The sequence below is a fragment of the Alnus glutinosa genome, chromosome 13 (genome assembly GCF_958979055.1).
Source record: "Alnus glutinosa chromosome 13, dhAlnGlut1.1, whole genome shotgun sequence".
Classification (NCBI taxonomy): domain Eukaryota; kingdom Viridiplantae; phylum Streptophyta; class Magnoliopsida; order Fagales; family Betulaceae; genus Alnus; species Alnus glutinosa.
This window is the reverse complement of record NC_084898.1, coordinates 12656101-12669040: the sequence shown is the minus strand read 5'-3', so window position 1 is coordinate 12669040 and position 12940 is coordinate 12656101. Positions and strand designations below refer to the sequence as shown.

The window sequence follows — 12940 nt, the reverse complement described above, 5'->3', positions numbered from 1 at the left end:
TTCCAAAAGTAAGTAGTAGGACTTTAGAATCAATTTCAAATGATCATGTGTTCAACATTCTAAGCTTACCAATGAAATTCAAATCACAATTTTTAGATCAACCAAAGTCTTAAAAATAACATGAGCATGCAATTCAATTATCATTTCTTTTTCTTTTTCTTTTTTTAAACAAAAAATGTGTGTGTGTCCCATACCCCTAAACTTAAATTACACATTGTCCTCAATGTATAGATAGAATGGAAAGATCATACCCGAGAGATGAGAAAATTGGTTGGACTAGGTATGGCTTATAGCATACCCCCAAACTTGAATGCAGACACACTTTTCCTGAAAAACAAAACTATGAAGGGGGGAAAAAAAATTGTGACAAGATGGGTTGCCTCCCATAAGCGCTAAGTTTAACGTCTTCAGCCAAACAAAGAAAAATAAAAAAAAAAAAAAAAAAAAAAAAAAGTGTAAAGGATATGGCAGTGTCAGTGCAGGATGTGGCCTCAGTATCACTAATTGGGGTAGATGTGCTCGAGCTTAGTTTGAATTTTGCTCGAGAGTAGGTTAGGCAGTGTTTTGAACTGGATGTAATTCCAGATCTTCGTCTTGAGGCCGAAAGTCAATCTCAAAGTAAGGTTTCACTCTATGCCCATTCACCATGAAAGTATGCTTTTTTTTCTTTGTTATGAACTTCTAGTGCTCCATGAGAGAAAACCTTACTAACAGTGTAAGGACCATACCACCGAGATTTAAGCTTACTTGGAAAAAGTCGTAATCTAGAATTGTATAGCAATACCTTTTGGCCTACATGAAACTCTTTTCTGACAAGTTGCTTGTCATGATATGCCTTAGTCCATCCCTTGTAGATCTTCGCATTTTCATAGGCATCATGTCTCAATTCTTCAAGCTCAACCAGCTGCAATTTCCGCTTTTCACCTACTTGCTTCATATTGAAATTGAGTTGCTTTATTGCCCAATATGCTCGATGCTCCAGCTCCACAGGTAAATGGCAGGCCTTCCCGAAGACTAACCGATATGGTGACATACCAATTGGGGTCTTGTAAGCAGTCCGATAAGCCCATAGTGCATCATTTAAGCGCAAAGACCAATCCTTTCTGTTAGTGTTCACCGTCTTTCTCCAGGATGCTCTTGATTTCTCTATTGCTAATCTCCACCTGTCCACTGGTCTGGGGATGATATGGAGTACCTACCTTATGTGTGATCCCGTACTTCTTTAGCAAAGAAGCAAAAGGGTGATTGTTAAAATGGCTTCCTCCATCACTGATGATCGCTCTTGGTGTCCCAAATCGAGTGAAAATATATTCCTGCAAGAACTTCACAACAACTTGATGATCATTAGTTTTAGAGGGGACAACCTCGACCCATTTGGACACATAATCAACCCCCACTAGAATATATAAAAATCCAAAGGAGTTAGGGAAAGGGCCCATGAAATCAATACGCCATACGTCAAAGAGTTCGACCTCTTGAATATTCTATAATGGCATTTGATTTCGGGAAGAGATATTCCCTGTCCTTTGGCATCTGTCACAAGCACTGCAAAACCCAAAAGCATCTTTAAATATAGTAGGCCAAAAGAAACCTGCTTGTAATACCTTAAGTGCTGTCTTCTTTGCTCTGAAGTGTCCTCCACAGGCAAGCTGATGGCAATGCTGTAAAATGCTGGTACGCTCTTCCTCAGGTACACATCTCCGGATAATTTAATCAGGGTAGAATTTGAATAGATAAGGTTCATTCCAATGGTATTGTCTAGATATTGATATTAATCTCTTCCTTTCTTGATTGGACATACTTGGGGAAAAAACCTTTTTAGTGATGTAGTTCACAATGTCTGCATACCAAGGAGGGTGGACATTGATGGCAAATAATTGCTCGTCCAGAAATTGTTCGCCTAAGGGGAGCTCACTCCCTTCTTCTTCATGAAGCAATCTAGACAAATGATCTGCAACCACATTTTCACTACCTTTTTTATCCCTTATTTCTAGATCAAATTCTTGCAGTAGCAAAACCCATCGAATCAACCTAGGTTTTGCATCCTTCTTTGCAAACAAGTATTTGAGAGCAGCATGATCAGTGAAGATGATGACTTTAGATCCAATCAGATATGATCTAAACTTTTCCAATGCAAAGTTGACTGCTAACAGCTCTTTTTCAGTGGTGGAATAATTTAGCTGAGCATCATTTAAGGTTCTAGAAGCATAATAAATAGCATGAGGTACCTTATCAACTCCCTGGCCTAAAACAGCTCCCAAGGAAAAATCACTGGCATCACACATAAGTTCGAATGGGAGGTTCCAATTTGGTGCTATCATGATTGGTGCAGATGTAAGTAGTTTTTTCAATAAATTGAAAGCATCCATGCACTCTTCAGTCCATACAAACTTTGCATCTTTGGCCAACAATGCGCAGAGGGGTCTAGAAATCTTGGAGAAATCCTTGATGAATCTTCTATAAAATCCGGCATGCCCTAGAAAACTTCTTATACCCTTTACCGTCATAGGCGGAGGGAAAACTTATTACAAAAGAAAAGAACAAGACAAGAGCTAAAACAATGCTCTGAAGAAAATTGATTATCTAAGTGGTGCCTAGTATGGGGTATTTATAGCAGAAAATTAGGTTAAACCCAATTTTTACAAAATGACACCCCTACCTCTCAAAACCTTAATAGGAGAAAAGAATGCTAGGGTTTAGGGTGATATTTTCAAAATGACACTTCTATCCCTCAAAACCCTAATAGGAGAAAAGTATGTTAGGGTTTAGGGTGTCAGCAGCCGTCAGAGCATTGAAATTCGCGCATGCCACGTCAGCCCTAACACCCCGTATTTTGAATGGCTCTAAAGACTTCTTCTCCTGCTTCTTTGCAAATCCCACAAAAATACCTCAATTTTATCTCAAAGTCCTGCAAAAAACTGAAACACCTAAACTAACCAAGAAATCAAAAAATAACAAAGCTAAAGGTTTAACAAATGCAAATTAAGGGATCCAAATATACAATATTTGGCACTCATTAGAGATATAAAAATTAAACGATTACTTCAACTTGGATTGCTGATTGGTTTATGGATTCATTCAGAGAACAACCAAACATGCCCATAGAGGTCTTACAAAAAAAGGTGAAAGCTAAATGGAATGTTGACACCCATGTGAGTTCTTTGTAAATGGCAAGGAAAAGGGCACAATATAGAATATATGGGAAATTGAGTAAGCAGTGCCATCGTTTTTGAGACAATTTGTTCCATAGTTAGGAGTACTAATGTGGGGAGTTGTGTCCTTCTTATGGTCGATAGACCAATGCCAGAGGTCCCTTATAGATTTCAAAGCTTATTCATGTTCTTGGCAACCATGAAGAATGGATTCAAGGAAGGGTGTAGACTTGTCATAGGTGTTGATGAATGTTTCTTGAAGGGAATGTACATGGGGCAAGTAATGGCTGATGTTGGGAGGGATACCAACAACAATATGTACCCAATTTCCATGATTGTGGTAGAGGCAAAGACGAAAGATAACTGGACCTGGTTCCTCGAGGCACTTGGCGCAGATTTTGGCCCAAGTGGTCCACATGGGTGGACTTTCATTTCAGATCGACAAAAGGTTGGATTATACTTAGTGATTGCTCATTTAATACTATCATGCTAATACCTGTTCATGTTTTCAACTATTGTGCATGGCCTCATACCAAGCCTGCAGAAACTGTGTCCTTCATCTGAGCATCGCACACGTGTAAGGAAGTGTATGCAAATTTCAAAAATGAAGGTATTGAGAGGTGCTACTTAAAGATCTACTTTGGCAAGCTGCCTCGTCTTACACTAAGGCCAAGTTTCATGCTATAATGGAAGATATTAAGAAGATTAGTAAGGATGCACATGCTTATCTTTCAAAGGTGGACCTGATCACTTGGTGTAGAGGATGGTTTAGTACTACTACAAAATCTAACCTCCTAAACAACACCACCTGTGAAAGTTCCAACTCTTGTATTAAAAAATTTTGTGACTAGACAATATTGAACATGTTTGAAGGGATTAGAAATAAGTTAATGCAAAGGTATGTGAGGAAGAGGGAGTTGATAAGTTCAATGGAGGGAAATTTAGGGCAAAAAATACTGGCCAAGTTGGAAAAAGAAGAAAATTATGCCGAAAATTGTTGGTGCACATATGCTGGTGAGGGTATTTTTGAGGTTGAGTGCCAAGGGAAACGTTTTGCAGTCGATGTGCAAGTCAGAACTTGTGGATGCAGAAAATAGGATGTTATTGGTATCCCATGTGGTCATGCCATATCAGCCATTTTATACCATGGTTGCAACCTTGATTTTTTTTGAGTGAATATTATAGTAAGAATAAGTATTTGAAGACATATCAACTCATCATTTACTTTGTGCCAAGTGAAGAACAATGGGCTAGAAGTAATCAACCGAATATTGAACCACCCAAGACGAGGGCAACTCTTGGTAGACTTAAAATGATAAGACAAAGAGGAGTTGAAAAACCAAGAAATCTCTATACCATGAGAAAGGGGGGCTACAATAACCAACAAAAGAACATGCCCTGATAGGAAGAGACAGGATGTGAGATCTTACTATAGAGAAAATGAAGCCACTATTTGGATTTGAATATGGTAAGTGTTGTACAATTCCTTAAAGTTGGTTGTGTTAGGTGTTAAGTGTTTATTATTCATAATAATAGATTGTGTTAAGTGTTTATTCATCCTTATAGTTGATTGTGTTAGTTTAGTGTTAGTTTTTTCAATACTAGTTGCCTGTGTCAATTGTTCTAGTTTTTTCCCTTTTGTAGTTGGATGGCTCATCAACTGCCACATCAAGCACATGAAAAAGGGGAAGGAGAGTTACAATCCCCGGAAAAAACCCTGACACACCAACCAGGGGTGCAAAAAGTGCAAGGAAAGTCACAAGAACTCAACCTACTGCAGACTAGTCAACATCAAGACAAGGTAGAGAGGGACATGGTAGTAGTCAAACAATACAACAATCTAGTGCTCAGTCAACCATGAAAACTCAAACAACTGTTGCTGAATCAACTAAGAAAAGTCAACCAACTCAACCAATTGCTGCAAAATCAACCAGGAAAAGTTTTCCAACTCAACCTCTTACAGCCCAATCAGGCATGACAACAACTCAACATCTTCCAGCCCAATCAAATGTGAGTGCTTCTTTTCAAATAAAAATTGTGTTGGAGTGATATGTTGATAAAACTAATGTGACGTCCCACATCGCTTGGGAATGTGGATGTGCTTATATGTATAACTGCACCCTTCTTGACACCGCGTTTTAAAGCCGTGATAGCTATGAATCAATCAGATCTCCGCAACTAAGCGTGCTTCTACGAGAGTAGTATCAGGATGGGTGACCTCCTGGAAAGTATGGTTCGAAGGAGCTAAAAGCGAACAATATTGTGTCATTGGAGGTGGGTCGTTATAAATGGTATTAGAGCCATTGCTCAGCCTGAGATGGGGGGAGCGTGCACAAGTCCACAAGGGTCGCCAGCGAACACTCCCTGGGATGCCAAGAATGGGGTGATCCCATGAGGTCACCAGCGGGGACGCTGGGTCCCAAGAAGGGGTGATTGTGACGTTTCACATCGCTTGAGAATAGGGATGTGCTTATATGTATAAATGCATCATTCTTGACACAAACGCGTTTTAAAGCCGTGATGGCCATGTACTAATCAGAACTTTGCAGTTAAGTATGCTTCTGCGAGAGTAGTACCAGGACGGGTGACTTCCTGAGAAGTTTGGTTCCAGGAAGCCAAAAGCGGACAATATTGTGTCATTGGAGGTGAGTCGTTATAACTAAGAACTTGTTTTTCAACCTACAAGCATCTTCTACAATTACTACTAAAAAGAAGACATCTCTAGGGTTGGCCACAAGGTCAAGGATATCTGGTAGGTTAAAGGCATGTGTTTGAAGTGTTATGGACCCTAACAGAAAGGGGAAGCTTGTACTTGATCTGACTATGGACCCTATTGGGCTGCCCCCAATTCCAAGGGGTGGACCAGTATGCTCTTGGGGTCCTCCTCGTGTTGCTGGTATAACCTTTAGGGTTGCCGCCCTGATTTTGACATTTTTTTTTTTTTGCTTCAACCGTGGTGATTTGGGTTACTTTTTATAAACATTTTGTGCTACCCTTTGAAACTGTACTACAACGTAACTTTTTGTGCTACCTTTTGAAGACATTGAAATTAGGGTTTATTATGCATTTGTAGCGACAATATAATGTATTTATGCTTCTCTCTAAATTTGGGGATAGTTTTGTATGGGGAATTGGCCACAATTTTGATGTGTATATAGTATGTTGAGTCGACCACATTTGGTAATTGGAACTGGTTCTTATTTCTCATTGCAAATTGTGTTTGGTCCATATTTGGAGGATACATTATTGAGTATTATATAAAAATTGTTACTTGTTAATGCTCTTTGTGAATGAATGTAAACAGGGGCGGAGGCACGTTGGAGGGTGGGGGGGCCATGGCCATGCCCCCCCCCCCCCCCCCCCCCCAAAAAAAAAAAAAAAAATTGACTTCTAAATTGTTTTTTTTTTTTTTATTATTTTTTATTTTTTATTAATGCACTAATGGCCTCTGCAAAAAATGAATTCAACCCCCCCTAATTTTTTTTTTCTTAAAAAAAAAAAATTTTCCTCAAGCTTGTAGTTCTGGCACTTAAATCTTAAAAAAAAAAAATCATAATAATAATAATTAAAAAAAAAAAAAAAACCAACAACAGCAGCAAACCATACCAAAAACAAGGAAAAAAAAAAAAAAAAAAAAAACCACAGCTACGCAGTACGCAGCAGATAGGTCCTAGGGAAAAAAAATAATCAGACATGAGACAGCAATCAAATCCTCTCCACACGGCAAATGTGTAATCACTGAAATGTCAATAAAAAAAAATTCACACTCCACAAGAGAAAAGGGGGCAAACCAAATTGGCTTTCAGTTTTCTAACTCCCTCAAATTTTTCTCACTAACTTTCTGTCAAAAGTATCACCCAAACCCCAAAAATAAGAAAAAAAAAATGTTGTGGTTCAGTCCTGAAAATATCGAGGCTTAGAGGGGAGAGAACTGAGATCTGAGACTGAGAGGCTGTGCATCCATCGTCTTCCACACACCCGACGCTGCGTCGCACCACCACCAACGTCCAACGCGTGGTCCAGGCTGTCCATCTAGCCTCGAGACATTTTCTTCTATCACTGTGAAACACTGAGACGTCACAAACGTCAGTTATCAGCTCTAGTATGTATGCCATTTTTTTTCTATGATGTGTTTGAGAGAGGCGTGAGATGAGGAAATGTTGTGTTTGATAGTTTGAGAGTCTGACACTTTGAGGGAGGCGTAGGGGAGAAATGAAATTGAGAAAATGACTCAAATGAGGAATATTGTGGATTTGTCTTTTGTGGAAGCCAGAAGGATAGAGCTTAGAACGTCGTAGAAAGTGTAAATTAGAAAAACTGAAAAACCCACTTTGACCGAATGATTTCAATGCTCTGATGCGTCATGCGTGGGACTATCAAACCATTAACCATGGGTGGAACCGTGAGGACTGGGGAGACATGGAGAGATTTTTTCAAAAGAGACCAATAGATTTTTTCAAAAAAGACCAATAGATTTGTTAGACGTTCTGGAAGGTTTTGATTTTAGATGTGAGATTTTTTATTTTTTTTTTATTTCTTTAAGAATCAAATGATTAAAATTTCAAATATGATTATGTGATTAATGTAAAAACATAATCAATTAATCAAATATGCTTTGTTAATATTTATCTTTGAATGATAAAAAAATTTTATATTTATTTTTATTATTTAATTTGTTTTTTTTTTTTCCAATATTTAGTCTAGATAGAATTCTTAAGAAGCTTACAAAATAAATACACAAAAAAAAAAAAGAAAATTAAGTATGCCTTTTTTTTTTTTCTTTTTTATTGTGTTCCATAATTTATTTATTTTTTTATTATTGGTTTGCAACATTCAGCTAGCACATTATTGTCTTTGATTTGTTTTTAAGAAACTCCTTAAGCTCAAGATAACATTGCTTCACTGAATGGTACTCATTTTTCTTGTACCCTATTAATTGTGCTTAGTTTATTTGTCAAGTAGTTTAAATTTTTTTTGTGTTTGCTATTTTGGCTAAATTAAGATTTTTAATAGTTACTTTGATTATTGAATTTTTTTTTTCCTTATAATTTGATGGGTTTTTTGATTTAGTTAATTTTTCGTTGCTTTTTTAGTTGTTAATGCTAATAAGAACTATTATAAGTAAAAAAAATTCTAATAAAAATCTTATATTCCTATGTACTTTTTGGTTAATTTATTAATCTATAAATTTTTCTTACAGCTTAGAAAAATATGAGCAGACAAAAAACAATCAATTCATTCTTTAAGAAAAAATATGCGAGTCATTCAGAGGTTAATAGTGATACACCTTTAAATAGACCGTTAGCAACGGATCTTAATGCTTCAGTGACTGATGAACGGCCTTCCAAATGTCCAAGAATCCTTCCTGAAGAAATTGATGCCACCTCTTTGCAACGTGATCCAGGAAAACGTCCGCAAATATGGGAATTTCCTGTAAACTTACAAGATGAAATGGGACGTGCTTATCTTAGAGCTGGCCCATGTCAACCTATTCTTAAACCTACAGAATATCCAGTTTTAGGACCGGAAAATCATCGTCATCGATTTCAAGCTTTTTGGTTTCAGACATACTCAACTTGGTTGGAATATTCGAAATCAAAGGATGCTATCTTTTGTCATCCATGTTACATTTTTGCTAAGAAATCAACAGGCCGTCCAGGATCAGATGCATTTACAGTGAAAGGTTTTAAGAATTGGAAAAAGGTGAACGATGGAATGAATTGTCCTTTAATGGGGCATGTGGGGACAGATCCAAATTCACCACATAAAATTGCTGTGAAATGTTGTGAAGATCTAAAGAATTATTCACGGCATATTGGCAAGTTGATTGAAAAACAATCATAACAAGAAATAGAGAATAATCGATTGCGGCTCAAAACCTCAATAGATAGTGTTCGATGGCTAGCATTTCAAGCATGTGCATTCAGAGGTCATGATGAAAGCTCCGACTCAAAAAATAAAGGTAACTTCATTGAATTGATAAAGTTTTTAGCAACTTTTAATGATAAAGTTGATGGAGATGTGTTGACAAATGCTTCACGAAATGCCAAATATACATCACTCCAAATTCAAAAAGAAATTTTGCATATCTTTGCAACTAAAGTACGAGATGTGATTCGCAAAGAAATTGGGGATGCTAAATTTTGCATTCTTGTTGATGAAGCTCGGGATGAGTCAAAAAGGGAGCAAATGGCAATCATTTTGAGATTTGTTGATAAAGATGGTTTTATTCGAGAGAGATTCTTTCATATTGTCCATGTCAAAGATACTACTGCATTAACTTTTAAAAAAGAAGATGTGTGATTTCCTTTCTTTTAACGACCTCAAAATTCAGAATATTCGTGGTCAGGGATATGATGGAGGTAGTAATATGCGTGGAGAATGAAATGGGCTACAAGCTTTATTTCTTAGAGAATGTCCATATGCATATTATGTGCATTGCTTTGCTCATAAGCTACAATTAGCTTTGGTTGCAACATCTAGAGAAGCAAAATCTGTTCATCAATTCTTTGAGAATTTGAATTTTATTATCAACATTGTTGTTGGTTCTTCAAAACGCAATGATGAATTGCAATCTGCTCAAGTTGCTGAGATTGAAAGTATGATTGCTTCTAATGAAATTGAGACTGGAAGGGGGGCCAACCAAATTGGTACTTTGCAACGACCTGTAGATACTCGATGGTCTTCTCATTTTAATTCTGTTTGTAGTTTGATAAGAATGTTTCATGCTACTTGTTCAGTTCTCGACACTATCTCAAAGGAGGGAACCAACTATTCTCAGCGCGGTGATGCTGAAGCGGCTTATATGGTATTAACATCATTTGAATTTATTTTGATATTGCATTTGATGAAAGAGATTATGGGATTTACTAATTGTCTTTGTCAAGCTTTGCAGCAAAATTCTCAAGACATTTTAAATGCCATGAAATTGGTTTCAACTACAAAATCACTTCTTTAGAATTTGAGAAATGAAAAGTGGGAGCATTTCCTTGATACTGTTAAATCATTTTGTTAAAAAAAATGAAATTGATGTTCCTGATATGAATGCTCGTTATACTAGAGCTCGAGGTAGATCATGTCGCCAAAATGAAGAATCTTTCATGACAATGGAGCATCATTTTAGAATTGATGTATTTATTGCTGCAATAGACTTCCAATTGCAAGAACTGGATAATAGATTTAGTGAGCATGCAGTGGAACTTCTTTGTCTTAGTGCCGCTTTAAGCCCTCAAGATGCATACAAATCATTTAAGATCGATGATATATGCAGCTTAGTTGAGAAGTTCTATCCTCAAGATTTTACCGAGCAAGAGAAAATCATTTTGAGATTTCAATTGGATCATTATAAGCTTGATGTGCCAAAACATTCAGATTTTCAAAATATGTCCACTTTATCTGAGTTGTGTAGAGGATTAGCAATTTCAGGAAAATCGAAGATTTATAATTTGATTGACAGGTTGATTCGTCTAGTGTTGACTCTCCCTGTTTCTACCGCTACTACTGAACGAGCATTTTCTGCCATGAAACTTGTAAAAACTAGATTACGTAGTAGAATGGAAGATGAGTTTCTAGCAGATAATTTGGTAGTTTATATCGAGAAAGAAATTGCTAAGGATTTCACTACAGAGATGATAATGGATGAGTTTTATTCCATGAAAGACCGACGACATTGAGCACAATTCGAAGGAGATATGAAGTTCTTTTTTGGATTTTTTTTTTTTTTTGTACATGTCTATAGCAAACTAGAACGCTTTTGTATTCGGAAGAAAAGTTATTTTTAAATATGATTTTATAGACATGTAACTTTTGTATACAGTTATAACTTATGGTTTACTATGAAGTTAAGTTTAACTGTTTATTAAGACTTTTTTTTTTTATTATTATTATTTTACAAGTGGGCGCACATTGGACTATATATATATATATATATATTTATTTATTTAGGTTCGCCCCCCCCCCCCCCCCCCCCCCCCCCCACAAACTAATTCCTGGCTCCGCCCCTGAATGTAAATATATTGAGTATTATATATTGGATGTATACTGGATGTGTTTGGTCCAACTTGCTTTGGATGTGCTTATGTTTCAACCCACAACCTTTTAAATTAACCAGATTGTGATTGATGCTTGTGTTTCAACATGCTTTGTTAAAAATACGTGGACATTGCAAATAGCGAATCACTGCAGCTTCAACTGAGTGAATGTGAACAAATTCACATTACAAATGGTTACAAATCAATCTTGCAAACTCTTGAAAAGATGATCAAGGCAACATCATGACGCAAGTATGTTAGAAGATGGATATAACATTAACACAACAACAAGACCCCATGAACATGCAAGTACAAATCGGTTCTTCATCTGCATTGAATGAAACTTATTCTTCTGTCTTTCTAGTTTTAAGGCAAAATTAGCAGCTTCAACTTCCATTTTCGACTTGTATTCAGCAACTTCAATCTTGCATTTCGATTCTTCATTCAAGATGGTTGTTTCAATTAGTGCCCGTTAGACTTTAGATTCTCGTGCCAATCCCTCAACATTGACACCACTTGATCACCATATAGACAAATTTTGGGATCAAGTCATTAAAAAAAAAAATTATCACAACCATGGTTTCTTTCATTTTGGACAATCACAATAAAATAAAATAATAATAATAATAATAAAAAAAAAACAGAAAAAACAACAACATTGGGTTTAACCCATCCTTCAAGGATTTATACAACACTGAGAAAAATTCCAAACAAATAACTTTAAATTCAATTAAATTAACAAACACATCTTACCACATAATTTACACAAGCATAAACCTTTTACTGAAATTAGGTCTTGTGAATGCTGTTTTGATTCGTGTCTTGCTCCACATCTGCAAATCGGATAGCTCAATCCTGATTCACTAACTTCATCGTCAGAGGTAGGCCTGTACAAGAGGTTATGGTTAGCAGTTTATTGAATTTAACAATCGCAACTGCTCCGCTTAGGCGGTTAGCGGTTATTAAAACTTATAACTAGCGATTTGAAAACCATTTTTTATAAGTGGATTTTTGGACATTTTGGGCCGATTTTAATTTTTTCTAGAAAAATTTAATAAGGCTTTTTGGACCTTTTGAGCCGATTTTTCTAGATACAAATCCAAAATATTAGTTCAAATCTAACAAATCTAAATACAAATCCAACCATTAGTACATCACACATTATAAATCTAAAATTAATCCAACAACATTTCAAATCCAAATCATTAAAAAACATAAAATCAGTTTGACAGAGATCAATCCATTTTGTTATGGCCTCATCGCAAGTCACAATCACACGTTTGCATAGCGACTCTTCAAGAGACTTCTCATCACTTCTAAACAAAAAAATGCAGATTAAGGATTATCATTTCACATTCCAGACATTACTTGAAACAATTATCCCCTTAGAAATTACCAAGAACTTCATTGCCACTACTCACTAGTGATGAAGAATCACGTACATGAAAAGTTCAGCTGCTGTTTTGAGATGGAACCGAGATTTATCATCTTTGGGTATAGAAGAATCTATTTCTTTCCCCTTTGCAAACTCAACATTACCCAAATGGAATATTGTAGCTACAACTTGGAATATTGCATCCCGAGAACAAGAACCTCTATTAGAGTTTCTCATATAAATATTTCCTGTCACAAATGGACTATTGCAATGACAACAGCGGCGTGAGAATGACCAACTAAGATTGAGAGTTGAGAATTTGAGTCTTGACTCTTGAGACTTGCGGCGCAGCATGGTAGAGAGAATGAGTCGAATGAGAGAAT

The 12940-nt window shown here is 36.4% G+C and overlaps 3 protein-coding genes across 3 annotated transcripts; 2 read left to right on the top strand and 1 right to left on the bottom strand.

Annotated features, from left to right (window-relative positions):
- Positions 1 to 631: 631 nt before the first annotated feature.
- Positions 632 to 2507, bottom strand: LOC133853902 (uncharacterized). The gene is made up of 3 exons (XM_062289924.1): positions 1802 to 2507; positions 1451 to 1545; positions 632 to 1195 (listed from the first exon to the last, which is right to left on the bottom strand). Exons 1-3 carry the CDS (start codon positions 2505 to 2507, stop codon positions 632 to 634), a joined length of 1365 nt encoding a protein of 454 aa, XP_062145908.1.
- Positions 2508 to 3300: 793 nt separating this feature from the next.
- Positions 3301 to 10110, top strand: LOC133853901 (uncharacterized). The gene is made up of 6 exons (XM_062289923.1): positions 3301 to 3600; positions 8400 to 8974; positions 9080 to 9375; positions 9617 to 9802; positions 9893 to 9960; positions 10048 to 10110. The coding sequence occupies exons 1-6, from the start codon at positions 3301 to 3303 to the stop codon at positions 10108 to 10110; spliced, it is 1488 nt and encodes a 495-aa protein (XP_062145907.1).
- A 148-nt stretch (positions 10111 to 10258) lies between these two features.
- Positions 10259 to 10825, top strand: LOC133853900 (uncharacterized). Its single transcript, XM_062289922.1, has one exon. It carries the CDS (start codon positions 10259 to 10261, stop codon positions 10823 to 10825), a length of 567 nt encoding a protein of 188 aa, XP_062145906.1.
- The last annotated feature ends 2115 nt before the right edge of the window (positions 10826 to 12940 follow it).

Bases quoted from the DNA above. Each gene is read 5' to 3' on its own strand.
- LOC133853902 (XM_062289924.1), bottom strand. From the start codon at position 2,507: ATGACGGTAAAGGGTATAAGAAGTTTTCTAGGGCATGCCGGATTTTAT. The intron at 1,546-1,801 runs GTATGTCCAATC...TGGGTTTTGCAG, and splicing joins TAAAAAGGTTTTTTCCCCAA to TGCTTGTGACAGATGCCAAA. The intron at 1,196-1,450 runs GTATTGATTTCA...CACATAAGGTAG, and splicing joins CGAACTCTTTGACGTATGGC to GTACTCCATATCATCCCCAG.
- LOC133853901 (XM_062289923.1), top strand. From the start codon at position 3,301: ATGCCAGAGGTCCCTTATAGATTTCAAAGCTTATTCATGTTCTTGGCA. The intron at 9,376-9,616 runs GTTTTATTCGAG...AGCTACAATTAG, and splicing joins GAGATTTGTTGATAAAGATG to CTTTGGTTGCAACATCTAGA. The intron at 9,803-9,892 runs GTACTTTGCAAC...CTACTTGTTCAG, and splicing joins AAGGGGGGCCAACCAAATTG to TTCTCGACACTATCTCAAAG.
- LOC133853900 (XM_062289922.1), top strand. From the start codon at position 10,259: ATGGAGCATCATTTTAGAATTGATGTATTTATTGCTGCAATAGACTTC.